The sequence below is a fragment of the Pteropus medius genome, unplaced genomic scaffold, assembly GCF_902729225.1.
Source record: "Pteropus medius unplaced genomic scaffold, Ma_sr-lr_union100, whole genome shotgun sequence".
Lineage (NCBI taxonomy): Eukaryota > Metazoa > Chordata > Mammalia > Chiroptera > Pteropodidae > Pteropus > Pteropus medius.
In genome coordinates, this window is record NW_024356333.1 from 1,921,358 (window position 1) to 1,936,566 (window position 15,209).

A 15,209-nucleotide genomic window follows, 5' to 3' on the forward strand; every position below is an offset into this window, starting at 1 on the left:
CAACAGGCCCCTATTCAGAGACTCACCTAGAACAATTCAAGTTCTCGTTGCTCACACAAGAGTCACCCTTCCTGTGTCCCAGTTAATCAATCAAAGATCCTCCTTCCTTTTCCTCTCTCCCTTTGGCTCTCTCCCCTTTACCAATAACTGTAGTTGAATGGGACTCTCATTTGTGGGGGCAGTCTGAGGAATATGAGGGAAGGTAATGCACAGGATCACTGGGACCCCAGCCTGGTTCTTTCCTGCTCGACCCCACCCTGAGAGCAGAGCCGGAGACAAGGACTTGGTCTTAGAAAGTGATCCCAGAGGGCAGAGCTTGGGACTTGGGAGAGCAAAGCGGGGAAGATGAAATGCTGACAGCGGGGCGCATTTTAGGGGTCACTGCTCCGGGCATTGGGTCTTCATTCCACTTCTAGGAATTATACAGAATGTCCTCCTTCCCCGCCCCGCCGCAAAACATCTGTGCAAACATTGGGGATCTGCAGCTCCCATCCCCAGTAGGTGAGGGTTGTCCCAAGAGGTGTGAACTACATCCCATCCCGTCCTCACACATGTACTCCTAGCTGTGCTTGTGCAAAGGCCACGTGGATTTGCTCTGTGTCTGTAAAGCCCCGGGGAAGAAAGAAAAGAAGCTGGAAAAGAAGCCACACAATCGGCAAATCAGCACATGAAGAAATAAATGCTCGGCATCCTTAGTCACTAAGGAAATGTAAATCAAAATGGCGATTAGATACCACTTCCTATGCACTGAATGGCTACTTAAAAAAATGAAAAAGACAGATAGGATAATAGCAAGTGCTGGACAGGATGTGGAGAGACTGGAACTCTCACACATGGCTGGGGGGGATGTAAAACAGTGTATCCACTTTGGGAAACATTTTGGAAGTTTCTTAAAAAGTTAAGCATACACTTACCATACGACCCAGCAATTTCCACTCCCAGGTATACACCCAAACTAAATGAAAATATGCCCACACAAAGACTTGGACAGGAATGTTCATAGCAGCTGTCTTCAAAACAGCAAAAAAAAAAAAAATGAAACCACTCAAACTCCATCCACTGGCGAAGGGAGAGACAAAACGTGGTCCATCGCACGATGGATTACGACTTCACATCCAAAATGAACAAGCTGCTGCACACGCTACGTGGATGAACCTCAAAGCAACGTGCCAATCAAAGGAAGCCAGACATTTATATAAAATGCCGGGAAAAGGCAAATCTACTGCGGTAGAAAGCAGTTCAGTGGGTGCCTGGGGCCGGAGGTGGGAAGGATTGGTTGCACATGGGCGTGAAATGATGGAAATGTTCTAAAATTGGGTTGCGGCGATTGGACAACTTGGTGTTTTTCTGCAAAAGTCACTGAAGTGTAAACTTAAAATGGGTGGATTTCGTGGTACGGAAATTATACGTCGACTCAGGTTTTTAAAAAGAGGAGAGGCAGACGTCAGCACGAGATGGCAGGGTTTGCGCGGAAATGCCACCTCTGCCTCAGTGGAAGCTGCATGGGGTGACGGGGACAGCCTGAGGCGTGAGAGGTGTCCGACAGCAGAGGCCTTCCGACCTCATGCTCCACCTGCCACAGACGAGGAAACTGAGGCTCGGGTATGGGAAGTGATCTGTCCAAGTTCACCAGCCGACTCACGGAGGTCCCCGGGAGGCCGGGGCCGGGCAGCTGCCTTCCCTCCCTTTCCCCCCTGGGCCCCTGGACGCAGACTCTGTACACGTGCTTGCCACCAATGTCACTTTATTTGGGATCTGCTAGTGCCAGGGCCTGGCATGGACGGCGGGCATGGGAGCGAGGGTCGGCGCCGCTGGGCCTGGCGATCACGTGCGGGGCGGGGCAGCCTCATACAGGAGAGCTGTCAGCGCTTTGAGAAGTCGCCTCCTGGAGGACAAGTAGGGGCAGATGAGCTAGCAAAAGAAGCAGAATATCAGGCAGGGAAGGGGAGGCTGGAGAGGGAAGCAGAACGAGCCAAGCCAGCACAAGAGGAAGGACAAGCTGCCAGGAAGGAGCCCAGAGCAAAGGCAGCTCTTGTGGCCTCAGGTTGTCATACCGGGGACTTAACAAGAACCAGGCACCCACCAGGCCCTCCCGCTGGGCTGGCTCTCACAGAGTCCTCCCTGCCAGGCTGTGAAAATGAGGTCAGGGAGGCTCAGCAAGAAGGGCAAGAGGGAAGCTGGGATTTGAACCAGGCACCGTGGACGGACGGCAAACACCCGAGCTGACGCACGATCGGAGGAAAGATCAACAGGGATGCAGAGAGGAGGAACGGACTGAAAGGCAGGACGCAGACCAAGAATCCAGCGGGGGCTGCGCCTCGGGACCCTGTCCCCGCCTGCACCCTGGGCCAGCCCAGACCCAGGCCCAGGTGCCCACGGCCCACCCCCCCAACCCAGGCCGGGACCCTCCCCGCCCTGGCCCAGACCCACCCTGGCAGGCGCTGCACTGGCAGCTGTGGATGACGGGCAGCACCACGGGCTCCATGTGGCCGCCCGGACAGCGCAGGTGCAGGAGCCGCACGGGGCTCTCGGGGTCCAGGCGGTAGCTACAGCAGTCGCACTGGCTCTGCAGGTACGGCTCCTGGCGGGAAGGGCGGCGGAGCTGGGGAGGGCCCGACGGAGTTTGCCCAAACCACCCTCCTGCCCTCTCCTGGCTCTTCCATCCAAGAGGGCCTGGGGCCGAGGGCGGGCCAGATCCAGTGCTCCTCGCCCAGCAGGGCAGCCAGCTGGGAAGGATGTGTCACCACCAAGTCCCCGCTCTCCAAGAAGCCCACCTCCTTCACTGCAGCCCCCACCCGTCTGAGTATCAAACAGTTTAAACAAATCCTTTCAACATGCTTCTTGGCAAGAGAGGGAAAAGACACAACCTCTCCCGCGAGGGGCTTAGAGTCTGGTGGGAGGGACAGAAGACTAGCCTGTGAGACCGCGGATATCGGAGCCCCGAGCTGCCCAGTTCTGATCCTAAGTGCAAAGTGAGCTCTGGCGCCTGAGCGGAAGCCTCTCGCTCTGCGCTGATACAGTAACGCTGTGTAAGTCCCACCGAATGTGTGATTTAACTGCACGCATAATTCTACTCTAATTTATTCTAGAATAGGTTTAAAAACTACAAAAGATTCACTAAAGAAAAAAAAAACTCCCTTTGATGTCTATTCCGCTATCACTGATTTTTCCTCCTCAGAAAAAAACCTCTTCACTTCCTTTCCCGGCTCTATGCTTTAAGAAGTCCAAACGTGATTTGGGAAGGCACTTCCAGGAGGCGCAGGGAATGGCCGGGGAAGCAGGAGCGTGGCCCGGGGTGGAGAAGCAGGTAGGAATGCACCTTGGCCTTCGAGGCATAGATGGCTCAGGTGGGCCGAGGCGGGGCGGGATGCCCACCGGGGACCCGAGGCAGGGCCAGGAGCCAAGGCTGGGCCCTGGCAGGATGGACCTGGAGCCGCAGGACTCCGGGCTCAGGGACCGGGAGTTGGGTGGGCACAGAGTCCTGGGGAGGACTCCACAAGTTGCAGGGCCGGGCCTTCTGGGTCCAAGGAGAGTCCATGCAGGGTGGAGCCTCGTTGGCGCTCCAGAGGGACTCGCGAGTGTTTGGGGCAGAAGTCGGTCCCCAGGAGCTTCCCTCACTGTCTGACGGCCTTGATTTCAGAGCCCACTTAGCCCCGCTGTGCCTTTCTTTGCTGTCTTCCCGCTAGATTGCCCAGGAGCATGCTGGGAGCTGCGTGGGACCACAGCAGGAGAGGTAGAGGGGTGGAGGTGCACAGTGGGCTCCGGAGCTGCACCCCACCCAGGGTCACCGGGCCAAGCAGCAGGCGTAGGCCAGTCCTCGGCGAAGACTGGCCCCCGGCTCCGGCTCTGATCAGCTGTCTCCCCATGAGATAGACCGTGCCTCCCATGTGCTCTGGGCTCTGCCCAGGTTCTAGGCTGACCTCAGGCATGACATTGGTGCTGGACGGGCAGTGCCCGCTGCAGTAGCTCACTGCCACCCGGTCCAGGTAGCACGGGCCCTTGGTGAGGTTTCGAAGCTCGGTGAGGCGCTGGCAGGAGGCTGACTGCTCCGCTGTGGGGAGGAGGTGGGGGTGGGGTGAGGGAGAAGGCTGTGAGGGAGGCGGGGGCTCTACGAAGGGCACAGAGTGTAGACCTGAGCACGTGGGGCTGGGGGTGCCCTGGCTCCACGTGCAGCACCAGGGTCCTCACTCTGCCGATCCCCATGGGGGCAGGTTTGGGGAAGGCAGGTCTCCCAGGGTGGGAACGAGGGGCCCAGAGCAGGGAGAGGAGCAGCAGGAGGCACCCCAGGTCCCCTCCATACCAAGAGTCTCCCGGTGACAAGAGGGACAACAGCTCCCTGGCTCCTGCACGATCACCTCACCCTGCAGAGAGAGCAGTCCCCGCCCTGGGCCCTCAGACCGGCCTCCAGGGAGGGACCCAGGAGGGAGTCGGGGAGCCGGAGAGGGCGGCAGGGCTACGGGCAGGTACCTGGGCACAGGCGAGCGGCGGGCAGTGCTGGGCGCAGACGCTCCTGCCACCGAGGCAGCGGCAGCTCGCACAGGCCTCCTGCCACTCGGATCCAGGCTGGGGACAGCAGAGGGCGGACGCTTGGCTCCACCTCTGTCTCTTCACCTGTGGGCTCTCTGCAAAGCCACCCCACCCCAAACCCAGCCTGGGGGCCCAACCAGGGCAAAGGGCTGCGGCTGGCATTGGCAACAAGAATTTCAGGGGGGAGGCGGGCCTTGGGGGCCCAGAGTAGGGACGGGAGGGAGGCCGGGTTGAGAAGGGCCAGGTGGCACGGCGGGGCCCAGGTGTCTCACCGGGTGGGGACGCCCGTGGCGCCAGCATTCACAGCGGTCTGCGGTCACGCAGGGGCCTGCCTGGCTGCGGAAGTGCCCGTGCCGGCACACGCAGCCTTGGGCCTGCCCCGCGCTGCAGTCGCCCTGGGCCTCAGTGGCATCGAGCTCCTGGCACGTCCGCTCGCAGGGCCCCGGCTCTCCAGGGGCCACCTGCTGCCACACTTCCCCAGGGGGGCACTCTGCCAGGGAAGACCGCCCACCCCAGCACTCAAGTCAGTGCCGGGTCCAGCCTCTGTCCTCCCCGCTTCCACACTGGGCGCCCCTTGCACCCCGTCTCCCCTCCACGGCACTGTCTACATAGCTCCGGCAGCCTCTGGACTTTTAGGCCTCCACGCACACCTTTTGACTCTGATCCACCCTCCCAAACACTTCTGGCGCCCAGCTCAGGTCTCGCCTCCTCCAGGAAGCCTCCCCTGACCAGTCTTGTCCACCCCGACGGCTCCATCTGCAGCACCAACTTCATGCCCTGTGGGTGCCGCTCGCTTGTCAGTGAGCCAGAGACTGTCCCGGCTCCACCTGCCCTCGGCTGCCAGGCTGGCGGTGCCCAGGGTTCTCTGAATCCACAAAGAGCCCACTGTGGCAGAGCTGGGCACATATGGGACCTTAGGAAAGGCCCGTCGACCTTCACCGGATGGGGACAACACAGCACAGGGCCGACGCCTCTGCGTGGGGACTGCCAGGCAAGGGTCCTGTTTCAGCTCACCCTCTAGACCTCAGTTTCCTCATCTGCTTAGAAATAACCCTCCGCTTCCTGTGTCACTCACAGCCCTGGCTCGGTGTGCACACAGCACACCTGACCGATGCCCCCAACCTCCCAGGGTGCACCATGCTGAGCAGTGCGGACAGATGGCGGGAGGGGCTTCCCGGAGGAGGTAGCATTGCCCAGGGTGGGTGGGGTGGGTGGGCTTTGGAGGGGCCAGCAGGGGCCGGAGAGCCCACATCTCACCCTCACAGTCATCGAGGGAGCAGTTGAAGGCTCCACCTTGGCAGACACTGGGAAGACAGAAGCACGTGTTCAGACTCCTCCCGTGCCTCCCCACACCCCATCAGCAACTCTGCCCTCCGCCCACCCCCACCCCAGCCCCGACCATGGCCCTCACCAGCGGGTGCAGTTCTGGGTGAGCACAGTCCCCGAGGGCAGCTCCTGGGCCTGCTCTTCAGGGGTCAAGGTGAGGCCCCAGGGCAGAGAGAGCTGGGCACAGGGACACGCGGCAGGGGGCACACAGGTGCCATTGTGCAGCAGCTAGGGCAGGGCGGGTTCCCGTTACACTCGGACCACGGCCTCTCCCGCACCCCACCCCCAGCCATGCGGGAGTCAGGGCACAGCGCCTGCACCTACCCACTCTCCAGGGCAGCCACAGCCAAGCTGGCAGGGCTCAGGCACGCAGAGGGCGCCGGGCCGAAGATGTGAGCAGAGGCTTGGGCACGAGGTGGCACAGGCCCTGAACACCTGGCCAGGTGGGCACTCTGGGGGCAGTGCACAGATAGTGGAGAGGAGTTCCAGGGAGGGGGCTGCCCTGGACTGCCACCTGCCCTGGCGAATGCCAGCTGGGACGGGGCCCTGGGCTCCGCAGCCCTGGAGGGAAAAACAGCCCCCCACGGCCCACGTACGCACCAGGGCAGGGCTGCAGGTTACATTCCTGCCGCTGCTCTGTGTCCTGGGCCTGGCATGGCGTCCCCCCAGGACCCTCGTCACAGCTCCGATGGCGCTCAGTGGTGCCCCAACCACAGGGAGCCGAGCAGCGGCTCCAGGCTGACCACGGCCCAAGGACTGGGCACTCACGGTGTGGGCACACCAGGGACCCATTGATGCAGGTGCTGTGACAGGGTGGGCAGAAAGGGCTCAAGCCCCGAGTCACGGCGAACAGAGCCCTCGCTCCCCCGCGATGCCCACCGCCCTGACTTGCCTGGCCCAGGCCTCCCACCCGAAGCTCCCCGTCCCCCTCCCCGTCCGCTGGCGGGCGCCCATACCAGTCCCTGCAGTCCAGGCGCACCACCTCGGCGGGGGCCAGCACCCAGGAGGCGTTGGAGCTGGGGAGGCCGCAGCGACAGGAGGAAATGGGCACGCAGCGCCCGTCCTGTACCAGGTGGCCAGGGGGACAACGGCAGCCTAGGGGTGGGGTGGGGAGGACAAGCCAGATACGGTGCTCGGACAGGTGCTCATGACAGATGCCTCCGGATGGAGTGCAAAGCCTCAGGCTGGCACCGAGCGCCCGTCTTCCCGTGCCCCGCGTGACCTGGCTCCACCCCATCCCCATGGCTTCGTTAGCCCGCCCTGTGTGGCACAACCCCGGGAACCCTCAGGGCTGCCCCCGGGTCACGCGCTCTCGGGGAGCAGGAGGAGTGGAGGTGGGCCCCGGCTCCCCCAGCGTGCCCAGGCCTAGCCCGGCCACCTGGGCGGCACGGTCCCTGCAGACACTGCACACGGTCCCAGAGGTCGACACAGCTTCTAGGACACTGGTTGGCACAGCCAAGGGTGAGCACGGTGTCCCGGGCCTCGCAGCTCTCCCCTGAGGACCAGGAGGTAGGTGTCAGTGTGGGGGACATTCCTGGCCCCCAGGACAGCGCCCTGTCTTCCACTGCACGCCTCCAGGGGCAGAGGCAGCGAGGAGACATCCCCCTCAGGTGTCAGCTCGTGTGTGGTAGGACGGGGGTCACCTGGGCAGGGCCCCGTGTTGCAGCTCTCGGTCTGAGCCCATGGCCCCCGGCAACCTCCTCTGGCGGGGCCCTCTGCCTCTCTCCAGCGTAACCGGAACCCCCCACCGCAGGGCACTTGGCAGGGGCTCCAGGGCCCCCAAGGACTCCACTGGCACAAGTCTGGGGAGAGAAAACGGAAGTCAGAACCCAGGGCCCTTCTTCCTGCTTCCACCCCAAGGCCCTGGGCTTCAGCCCTGCAGACACTCGCACGTGCCCTGAGCTCCTGGCACCCTCTTTCCAGCTGCTGTGGCCCCACCCAGCCTCAAATCTAGCAGGCCCTGGGGGCAAGCAGGAGGGTGGGCAGGTCCGACCACTGCCTGGCCACCCAACCGGCCACCCAACTGAGCAACATGGCCCAGCCTCTCCTGGCCATCCCAAGCCCCTCCCCCTGCTGGCCTACGCCCCGCCCCATTACCGCCGCAGGCTCCAGGGTCCAGGCAGAGGCGCTGCTGGCTGAGTGGCCCCGTGCAGAGGTCTGGGTCCCCGGCCCACGGCCTCCCTGTCTCAGGGTCCAAACAGAGGCGGTGGCGGTGCTGCTCTGAAGCCAGCAAAGGTGCCAAGGTGGGAGAGAGGCCAGCTGGGTCCTGCGGCCACCGCTCCTCTAAGGCGGCCCTGGAGGCAGGGGCCAGGACACTGGCAGGCAGGCAGGGCCCACAGGGTGACCACTCAGACCAGCCGCTCAGAGGCAGAAGACCTAGGACAGACAGCGTGTGGCGGGCGCCTTCCCAGCGACCAACCCCCAGACCCAGGGACCCCGGTGCAGAGGGAGGGAGGGGCTCAGGTTACCGCCAGGAAGACTAAGGGGGTGTGGAGGATCTGGGTAGGGTGACCAGCCGTCCTGGTTTGTCTGGGACTGTCCCAGTCCTGGTACTGAAAGTTCCAGGTTCCAGAAACCCCCCCAGTCCTGGGCAAATGGGGACAGTCGGTCTCCCTAGTCCAGAATTACCTTGACAGCCCTGGCTGGTGCACTGCAGCTCTCCGTGCTGGCATTCACTGCGGGAGGGGACAGTCAGGGTGGGCTCCGGGAGGCAGGACCCAGCCCAGAGCAGTGAGCATGTGGGGGTGACCTGAGCCCTAGGCTCAGCTGCAACAGGACAGGGTACGGGGCTTAGCCTGGCCTTCTCTGTGGGTGGCCCCTCCCGGCCCCCTGATGCTGCCTCCCCCACCTCCATCACTCACCACTCTTTACAGCCCAGGCGCAGGTGGTCCCCAGGGGCCAGGGTCACCCTAACTCCTCCTGAGATGTGCTGGCAGCTACACTGCTCTGCAGGGACACAGCCCCCAGTCTGCTCCAACAGCCCCTGTGCAGGAGGGGACACAGGGACAGGGCTGTGTGGCAGCATCTATGCACGCGCACGCCGGCACCGTGCCTGGCCCACAGAGGGTGCACAGAGGGTGCACAGCAGGTGCACATGTGCTGCTGAGTGAATGGATGGGCAAAGGGCCACAGGCGGTGCGAACGGCTGCTAAGAGCCCCCAAGACATGAAGTTCTGGAGGAGAGGGGCCGCCGGGGCGTCGTGGAGCGGAGGAGGTGTGGGGCTGTGGACAGAGGACCCCCTTCTCCTGGGGCGACTCCTCTAGCTCCGCCCCTCACCTCGGGGCAGTAGCAACCAGGCTGGCAGGGTGGCAGGTCCTGGCAGGGCTGGTGGCTCCGGTGTGTGGCACAGAGGCTGGCACAGGGGGAGCCACAGGCCTGGAACTCAAAGGGAGGCGTGCAGCTGTCCTCTGTGGCAGGGGGGACACACAGGCCGGTGGGGGGCCGCCCGGAGTCACCCTCCACCCCCCGATCCCAGAGCACATAGCGCCTGTCCCGTCGAGCCCCCGTGAGGGAGCAGGACTGCCCCCTGCTGCACGCAGGGCAGCCCAGAGTTGCCCATCCAGCACCCATGGCACTGTGGGTACCTCCAGGTTTGGGCCCTGGGGAGCCTGGACTCTGTGTGGAGGATGGGGCTGTGGGGGGTCGGGGGCCTGGCAGGTGGTCCAGGGATACAGAGGGGCAGAGATGGAGGGGAGCCCCCACACCCCGCTCTGTGCCCGGGGCGTCTACAAAGGGACAAAGGCACAGCTGGACCAGCAAAGTGGGAAAATCATGGCAAAGACTCAGGGGGTGCGGTGGGGAGGAGCAGCTGAGAGGAGAGAGTAGCTGAGGGCCGGGCAGAGGAGTAGCTGGGCTGCTGAGGGGAGGGGTCGCTGCAGGCACAGGTGGCCACTCTGAGATCTTGGGGGCACAGGCTCATGGTGAGAGGGGCTCACGCCCTGTCAGGGTTCAGCTTCCGGGCTCCTTGCTCCTGGGGTCTCACCAGAACAGTTCCCAATGAGGCAAGGCCGGAAGTGGCCGTCCAGGCGGGTGCAGAGGGCGCCCTCCCCCGCCCCTCCGGGCACTGGCCTCTGGTGTCGGTAGCGCTGCTGGACCAGCACCTGGCACGAGCATCGCGTCCAGCTGCTCCAGCTGCTCCACACGCACTCCTCTAGGGACCAAGGTGGGCGTGTCGCTCGGGGGGCCTCTCGGGGCTCCCTTGGCCTCTCTCCCACCCGCCCCCTCCCTCATGCCGGCTTTAACCAATCCCCTGTGTGGGAAAGGGCAAAAGCAAGCCAGGGATTCAGAAGGGTCCCCACTGCCCAGGTTCCCTGTCACCCAGCCGTGAGGGTGGCATCTCAAAGCATTCTAAAGGAAGAGGGGGCCAGGGAGGAGCAGATTGGGATATATTCGAGGGGATAAGCTGGGGGTTGATTTGGAGACCGTCCATTATTCCCTGAGTCTGCCCGGGAGAGGGCCTCCCTTCCCGTGCACACATACCCAGGCAGGGCCCTGGGTAGCAGGCCTGGGTGTCCAGGTGGAAGAAGCTGCCATTACAGGTCCGGTTGGCCTCGGCCAGCGGGCAGGGGCAGGACCCAGAGCGGGAGGCCAAGCCTGGGCCGCAGCTTTGAGAACAGGGCCCCCAGAGGCCCCAGGAGCAGGCGGCCCGCAGCCCTGGGCAAGGCTGCCACCCGCAGCGCTGGCTCTGGGTGTCGGGGCCCAGGCAGGCGGGCACTGTGCGGTGAGGGGCTGAGGCTGTGCAGACTCGGGTGCGGGCCTGGGTCCCGCCTCCACAGGAGACAGGGCAGTCAGACCAGGGGGCCCACAGCGTCCAGGCCCCGGGCACTATGGGAGGGCACAGGTGAGGTTATTGGGGTGGGAGGCACGAAGGCCCCGAGGGCTGGTCGGGACCTGTGTGTGTGCGTGCAGGCAGCGCAGCGGTGCGTGGCGGGGTGTGTGTGTGTGTGTGCTGCGTGAATGTGTGTGTGTGTGTGTGTGTGTGTGACAAGCAGCAGCTGGAAACAAAGGCAAGAAGGCAAGCAAAAGACACAGCAAAGCAGATTTATCACACAGTCCAAATAATAGGGAGGAGATAGAGGGCAGGGGAGGGGAGGAGTAGCCGAGGTAGAGTAGCCGGGAGGAGGGAGAGAAGCCGAGGGGAGAGGAAGCTGAGGGGAGAGGAAGCTGAGGGGGGAGAGGGAAGCCCAGACCGTACAGTCCACGTTCACACAGCACGCCCTCCGGGGTGCAGGAGCTGAGGAGGGCTCAGACCAGGGAAGTTTTGCCATCCGATAGGACAGCACGGCCACCCTGTCCCTGAGCCTGGCCTACCACTGCTGGCACTCGCCCTGCCACCAGCTGTCCCCCAGGCTTCGGGGACGGCCACCATGCAGGCACAGGGGTGGGCATGGGGGCTGAGGGCAGGGCTGGCTCTGGGACTGCTCCTCCCGACACTCCGGGGCCCAGGAGCCAGACGTGGAGGACCTGGGTGGGGCCAGGGCAGAGAGGGTGAGAGACGCCCAGGGACCCTCCACCCCGCCTCCGCCCCCTGGGGAGATACCCACTGGGAAAGCCCAGGGTGGGCATGGAAGTGGCTAAAGAAAGACAAGGGTGACCAGGGACAGAAGCTGGGGCCAGGGCACCGGGGGGTGCAAAGCCACTGGTTGGGGGGCTGGGGTCTAGGAACACTGTGCCAGAGAGGGACAGTGTCCAAGGAAGCAGGAGAACCGGGGTGGGGAGAGGGGACGCTAGCCTGGCCCAGCCCCGTACCGGAACCGGCTCTGCTGCCCCGCGGGCCCACACGAGTGGCTGCAGGGACTCCAGGCTGACCAGCGGCTCCAGGCGCAGTGGGCAGGGGGCGGGCAGGCCTGAGCCGTGCAGGACAGCTGTCCCGCCTGGCACGTGCAGTTGCCGCAGGCCTCCTGGTGCCGGCTGCCCGGGGCCCAGCTGCGGCCCTGGGCGTCTGTGCACTCACAGTGCCCGCTCGGCACGCAGCCGCCGTCTTGCTCCAGGGAGCCTGTGGGGAGGCGGCCCTCCAGCGCGGTGCTGGCACCCCGGGCCCCACCCGCGTCCCACTGAGCTGCCCTGAGGCGGGGGAGGGCTGGGGCCCGCGCACCCTCGGAGCAGCGGCAGCCCCGCTGGCAGGCCGGGCCGTCCTGGCACACGATCCCCTCCTGTAGGTCCGAGCAGCGTCGCGGGCAGCGGTTGGCACAGCTGACCACCTCCATGCCTGCTGGGCAGCCGCCCTCTGAGCAGACGGGGGGGACCAGAGTCACCCAGGGTCACCCAGAGTCACCCACGCTTATCTCCACGAAGCTGCGCGCCCTGTCGTCCCTGTGTTGGTGCCCATGGAAACATGGGGTCTTGGGGACTCTGGGATTGGGACATTCTGAGTGACAGAAAGTTCCTCTCTCCTGCCTGTGAGTCCCCAGCACCTAGCCTGATACCCAATAAATGCTTTGTTGGGCTGGACTGAATTTGTGCATCTAAAAAAATCAACACCGTCACCAATAGGGCCTTAATATATGGATTTATCAGGGTGACGGGAGGGCATGTCAGTGTGGGGGCGTCCTGATAGAGGTGGTGGACCCTGGAGAAACCGGGGTCCCTGGGGTCAGTGAGCACGGAAGGACCAACAGCAGGAGGAACTGAAGCTGGGGGGCGGGGGGCGGGGCGTGGAAGGCCGGGGCGGGGCGGGGCGGGCGGGCGGTATGGGGCGGCTGGGCCGGCGGGGCGGGGCGTGTCACAGCCTGTCTGGCTTAGTCCGCATCTCAGGTACCAGGTAACACTCATGACCGTCAGTCACCCTCAAATCGTCCAACAGAGCGGGCGGTTCCTCAGGACCCGGAGGGTGGGGCAAGGCAGGGAGAATGACCGGGGCAGGGGCGGGCAGGGGGCAGATTCCAGCCACTCAGCCCTGGGCACAGGGAGTCCTCGCCCAGTGCCCAGATCCTGACAGCTGCCCCGGGGGGTCTCCGATTCGTTAACTGGCCAAAGAGGTACCAGACTGTCCCCCATCTATGTCACAGGGTGTCACGGGGATGAACTTAGAGGTGGGGGTGGGAAGGCAGGTAGAACTGTGCTGTACCCCAACATACCACAGGGCATGGGGTTACAGAGTCGAGCCTGGTGCCTCTCCCCAGCACAGGGGGCACCCCCATTCTTGGGTGGGGGGCTCGAGCAGCTGCGGCTCCTCAGGGATCGGCCACCCCCACAGCTCCGGTCACACCAGGACCAGGGGCTCCAGCGTGACCAGCCTCCGGGCACTGGGTGGGAGAGAGCAGGGCTATGCGAGGGTCTGGCTCAGAGACAGGGCCCCTGATGCCGCAGAGACAGGGGGGCAGGGTCCTCTGTGGGGGCGCTGATGCCAGGGAAGGGTGTGCCGGTCCTCACCAGCCCGCCTCACCTGGGCACGCACGCAGGCTGCAGAAGCGGCGCTCCAGGTAAGCCGTGAGGATGTCGGGGCACCAGTGCCCGCCGGGCCCTGGGGGACGGTACGCTCGCAGGCGGCGCTGCTGGCCCACCCCACAGCTGCGGGAGCAGGGCTCCCAGGGGGCCCAGGCAGTCCAGGAACAGTTCCCGGCCACGCAGCCAGGGCCAGGGCACAGGGCCAGCTCTGTGCAACAAGACGAAGCTGAGCAGGAGCCAGCTACTCCTCCTCCCGCCCCAGCTCAAGCGCAGACCCCTCCTCAGGGTCAGCTATGACTTCATGCACACCCAATCTGATACTGAGTGCCTGAGGCTTTGACAACGAGGCCTCTGTGTCCCCTTTCTCCTAGGGGGCAGTACTGCCAGATTCACTGGGCTGCTGAGGGCTTTGGATGGGACCTTGGGGGAGGGTGTTCGGTACACGCACGATCGAGGATTCGCTGGAAGTTGGCGGGGCTTCCAGACAGTGCCGGGGTTGGCACAGGGCCTGGGGCCCAGAGTCAGACACGGATCCGTGATCCGGTGTCAGGCCGAGAACTCGGCACGTGCTTGAGGGATGTTAGATGTTGGTTTGGGGTTGGACACCGGCTGGGGGTTAGAATTAGTTGTTCGAGGGCGGATGTTGGGGGTCGGAGGGGACGGTTGGGATTCAGATGCGGTTAGGGTCAGAGGTCGGGACCGGAGGGAGCACCTGTACAGGAGGGCAGGTTGCAAGGGCGCTCCTGTGAAGTGTGCCCCCCGGTGCAGTTCGCCAGGCAGAGGCGGGTGCGGGCGCGCCAAGCAGGGAGCATAGGGTCTGTGCAGCTTCGGGAGCAGGGGGACCATGGGGACCACGGGCCCCAGCCACCTGGGGGAACAGGAGGAAGAGGTAGCTCCCGATGAGTCAGCCCTGGGCTCCCGGCCTCCCAGGAAGCAGGGCTGAAGAGGGAGGAGGCCCTGGGCTTGCTTTTACCCAAAGGAAGGGGTGTGGGGAGTGCGGGGCCGGGAGCTGAAGCATCTGTGCTACCTGGAAGGCCTGTCATCGGCTCCACCGTGGACCCTGCAGCCCCTGTGCCAAAGGAAAACCCTGCTCAGAAACATCTCCCAGGCTGCAGTGCGCCAGAGCCCAGCCCGAGGCTGGCGGCAGAGCTGCAAACCCGTGGCTGCCTGGTTCAGCCCTTCCCTCAGCTTGGTCTCCCGTGGACACTCCAGCCCCCAAGCACAGCGCTTCCTCGTGGCAGCAAGGCCTTTGCTCCAGCTCCTTCTGCCACCTGGCATTCTTTCCCCTCCAATGCCGGTCAAAGTCCTCTCCATCTCCCAAGCCCCTTTAAATGCTGCCTCCTCCAGGAAGTCCTCCCAGACCGCCCCTCAAGGGCGGTTCTCAACCTCGCGATCTTCCATAGCATGTGCACCCTCCTGCAGGGCTCCCCACATGCTGACATGGTTGTCTGAGGCCCTAGATTCCAAGGACAGGGTCCTTGCTCCCCCCCAATACACACACACAGTAAGGTACATCTGGAAAGAGCTCCAGAAATGTTGGCTGAATGTACCTGAATAGAAGCAAAGCACAGAGCTAGAAGGTGAGAGAAAGAGACCCAGAGGTAGCAACAAGGATGGACAAGGACAGAAAAGGACAGAGGGCCGGCCGAAGTGGCCTCTGCCGTCGGACTCTGCCCAGCACCTCCCCGTTCCCCTCACCTGGGCAGTCTGGGCTGAGGCAGTACCCGAGGTTCTGCAGGGGCCCACGGCAGCCTTGGCCGCCGGCAGCGGGCGATGGGCCACCACATGTGCGGGTGCGGGTGCGGGTGCCCAGCCCACCACAGGAGCGGGAGCACGGGCCCCAAGGCCCCCAGGGACCGAAGCCACCTCCAGCCTTGGAGCAGTCGCCCACGGAGCAAGACAGCTTCCCATGAAGGCAGGAGCTGGGGAGAGGGCATGGGGGTGAGTGGAGGGGCAGGACGGCCCCCGG

General features: G+C 64.1%; 1 protein-coding gene across 1 annotated transcript in view; it reads right to left on the reverse strand.

Moving 5' to 3' along the window:
• Positions 1-2,213: 2,213 nt before the first annotated feature.
• Positions 2,214-15,209, reverse strand: part of LOC120601489 (SCO-spondin-like) — a 45,678-nt gene continuing 32,682 nt past the window's right edge. Inside the window, 27 exon segments of the mRNA XM_039861224.1 lie at positions 2,214-2,581; positions 3,921-4,051; positions 4,301-4,361; positions 4,468-4,563; positions 4,800-5,017; positions 5,785-5,831; positions 5,939-6,081; positions 6,178-6,305; positions 6,454-6,656; positions 6,810-6,948; positions 7,232-7,348; positions 7,497-7,655; positions 7,951-8,229; positions 8,482-8,528; positions 8,715-8,836; positions 9,131-9,261; positions 9,837-10,004; positions 10,334-10,678; positions 11,044-11,087; positions 11,165-11,317; positions 11,603-11,849; positions 11,949-12,080; positions 12,931-13,098; positions 13,239-13,448; positions 13,953-14,108; positions 14,268-14,309; positions 14,939-15,162. Coding sequence (XP_039717158.1) covers positions 2,246-2,581; positions 3,921-4,051; positions 4,301-4,361; positions 4,468-4,563; positions 4,800-5,017; positions 5,785-5,831; positions 5,939-6,081; positions 6,178-6,305; positions 6,454-6,656; positions 6,810-6,948; positions 7,232-7,348; positions 7,497-7,655; positions 7,951-8,229; positions 8,482-8,528; positions 8,715-8,836; positions 9,131-9,261; positions 9,837-10,004; positions 10,334-10,678; positions 11,044-11,087; positions 11,165-11,317; positions 11,603-11,849; positions 11,949-12,080; positions 12,931-13,098; positions 13,239-13,448; positions 13,953-14,108; positions 14,268-14,309; positions 14,939-15,162 — 4,246 coding nt within the window. The 3' untranslated portion in view covers positions 2,214-2,245.